Raw genomic sequence first — 2,455 nt, forward strand, 5'->3', positions numbered from 1 at the left:
GAGGGAGTGATTGGTGATGAGCAGTGTGGCTTTAGGAGAGGGAGGGGATGCGTTGATCAGGTGTTTGCTGTGAGACAAGTGTGTGTAAAGTATTTACCGAAAGGCAAGGATGTGTTTTGGGCATTTATGGATTTAGAGAAAGCGTATGACAGAACTGATAGGGAGGCTTTGTGGACTGTTTTAAGATTGTATGGACTTGATGGTAGGTTACTAAAAGGAGTAAAAAGTTTTAATGAACATAGTAGAGCGTGTGTAAGAGCGGGAAATGCTGTGAGTGATTGGTTTTCCGTGAGAGTGGGGCTGCGACAGGGATGTGTGATGTCGCCTTGGTTGTTTAATATTTACATGGTTGGTGTTGTAAGGGAGGTGAATGCAAGAGTCTTAGGTGGTCTGAGTCTGGTGAATGTTGATGGTGGAGAGTGGAATCTGAAGCAGCTGCTGTTTGCAGATGATACTGCACTGGTGGCTGATTCAGAGGAGAGATTGAGACAGTTGGTAGAGGAGTTTGGAAGGGTGTGTGAAAGGAGGAAATTGAAAGTAAATGAGAATAAGAGTAAAGTGATGAAGTGTACGAGGTTGATAGATGGTAGGGGGATGAATATAGTTTTGAATGGTGAGTTGCTTAAGGAGGCAGAGTGTTTTAAATATCTAGGGTCACATGTTGCTGTGGATGGAAGAATAGATGCAGAAGTGAAGTTTAGAATAAATGAAGTAGGAAAGGTGTTGGGAGGAATGAAAAAAGTGTTTAAATGTCGTTCGCTTAGAATGGATGTAAAGAGAAGGCTGTATGAGGGTGTTGTGGTACCGACTGCGTTATATGGGGCTGAAACATGGAATATGGGTGTAGCAGAGAGGAAAAGTTTGAATGTAATGGAGATGAGGTGTCTGAGGAGTATGTGTGGAGTGACGCGTATGGATCGAGTGCGAAATGATGAAGTGCGAAGGAGAACTGGAGTTGTTCGGGAGATGGCTGGTAGAGTTGAGCAGAGGGTGTTGCGATGGTTTGGGCATATGGAGAGAATGGATAATGAGCGATTGGTGAAAAAGATAACTAGATCTGATGTGAGAGGTGTAAGGCTGAGAGGAAGACCACGAATAGGATGGATGGACAGTGTGAAGAGAGCACTGGATGCGAGAGGGATGTCTGTTGAGCAAGGAAGAGTGGCTGTGCGTGACAGAAATAAATGGAGAGAAATTGTGAATGAATAAGTGATGACGCAGCCCTGAGGGGATATTCTCCCGCATTTTGTCTGATCAGCTAGTCAGGTCAGGTGCGGGTAAGGGGATGGCTCTGTTATGATGTGGCAGGGGTAAACCAGTTCTGCTGTCGGGCCCCTGCTGCTGATGTCACTGATTGCATTGCGCAGTTGACCCTTGTGCGGTGTGGTGCGCTGAGGATCTGTCCGTTCTCCCCTTTGGGGCTAAGATGCGAATGAATGTGTTTGAATGGATGAGTAAATGGGGAGTGTGTCGTCCTGTCTCGGCTACCTCCCTTTCCTTGGGGGAAGCAGCCTAGGTATATAGATAGACAGATAGTTATTATTATTATTATTAGTTATTATTATTATTATTATTATTATTATTATTATTATTATTATCTATATAGTTTGACAGATAGACATAGTTAAATAGATACATATACCAACCCATATTATTATCATAGTCTACCTTCTGACAATTTTAAGACGAATTATTGGAAAGAAAGAAGTGATATTTCAAATGATGTGAGGACTGTCAGTTAATCTTTACAAGACCTTTCTATATTCCGGTAGAGTTTTAATACAGTGTTATTGGAACCAGGTAAGGGAAATTACGCGTCCTCTTTCCAATATACTTTTTTTTTTTAGCGACCTGACACAGTTCGGGAGCCTAGCGGTGTCGTACGTGGCAGCGGTGTCGGTCGGTTGGGCGGGGCGACACATTGAATAATTCAGGAGGGAGGCGGGGCAGCAGCGTCCCGTCCGGCGGCAGGTGTGGCACTAAAACCGCCTCCAAGTGGGTTATCATTTTTAAGGGCGGTTGTGGATTCTTGGGGGAGGGGAGGAAAGAAGGGGTCTAGACTGGAGGGAAAAAATGGAGGGAGGAAAATGAATTGGAGGGGAAAAAATGGAGGGAGGAAAGTGGATTGTAGGGAAAAATGGAGGGAAATTAACAAGGAGGGAAAAAATGGAGGTAGGAAAATGGACTGGAGGGAAGATGACAAGGAGGGAATAGGGTGGGAGGAAAGTGGAGGAAAAATGACACGGAGGGAAAAATGGAGGTAGGAAAGTGGAGGAAAAAATGGAGGGAGGAAAATGGATTGGAGGGGAAATGACAAGGAGAGAGAGAGAGAGAGAGAGAGAGAGAGAGAGAGAGAGAGAGAGAAATATCTAAAAAACCTGAGCGTCTGGTACCGTTTCAGGGCGTGTTCTGCCGTCCCTTGGCGAGGCAGGGTGAGGCAGATTGAGGCAGGGCG

At 45.1% G+C, this 2,455-nt stretch overlaps 1 protein-coding gene across 1 annotated transcript in view; it reads right to left on the bottom strand.

The window, feature by feature from the left end:
- The window catches only part of LOC145416325 (uncharacterized), a 17,757-nt gene extending 15,750 nt beyond the window's left edge, over positions 1-2,007 (bottom strand). Inside the window, exon 1 of the mRNA XM_080285323.1 lies at positions 1,885-2,007. Coding sequence (XP_080141449.1) covers positions 1,885-2,007 — 123 coding nt within the window. The remainder of the gene's footprint in view (positions 1-1,884) is intronic.
- Positions 2,008-2,455: the final 448 nt, after the last annotated feature.

This window comes from Coenobita brevimanus, chromosome 105, assembly GCF_032717465.1.
Source record: "Coenobita brevimanus isolate Jiangsu-jjx chromosome 105, ASM3271746v2, whole genome shotgun sequence".
Lineage (NCBI taxonomy): Eukaryota > Metazoa > Arthropoda > Malacostraca > Decapoda > Coenobitidae > Coenobita > Coenobita brevimanus.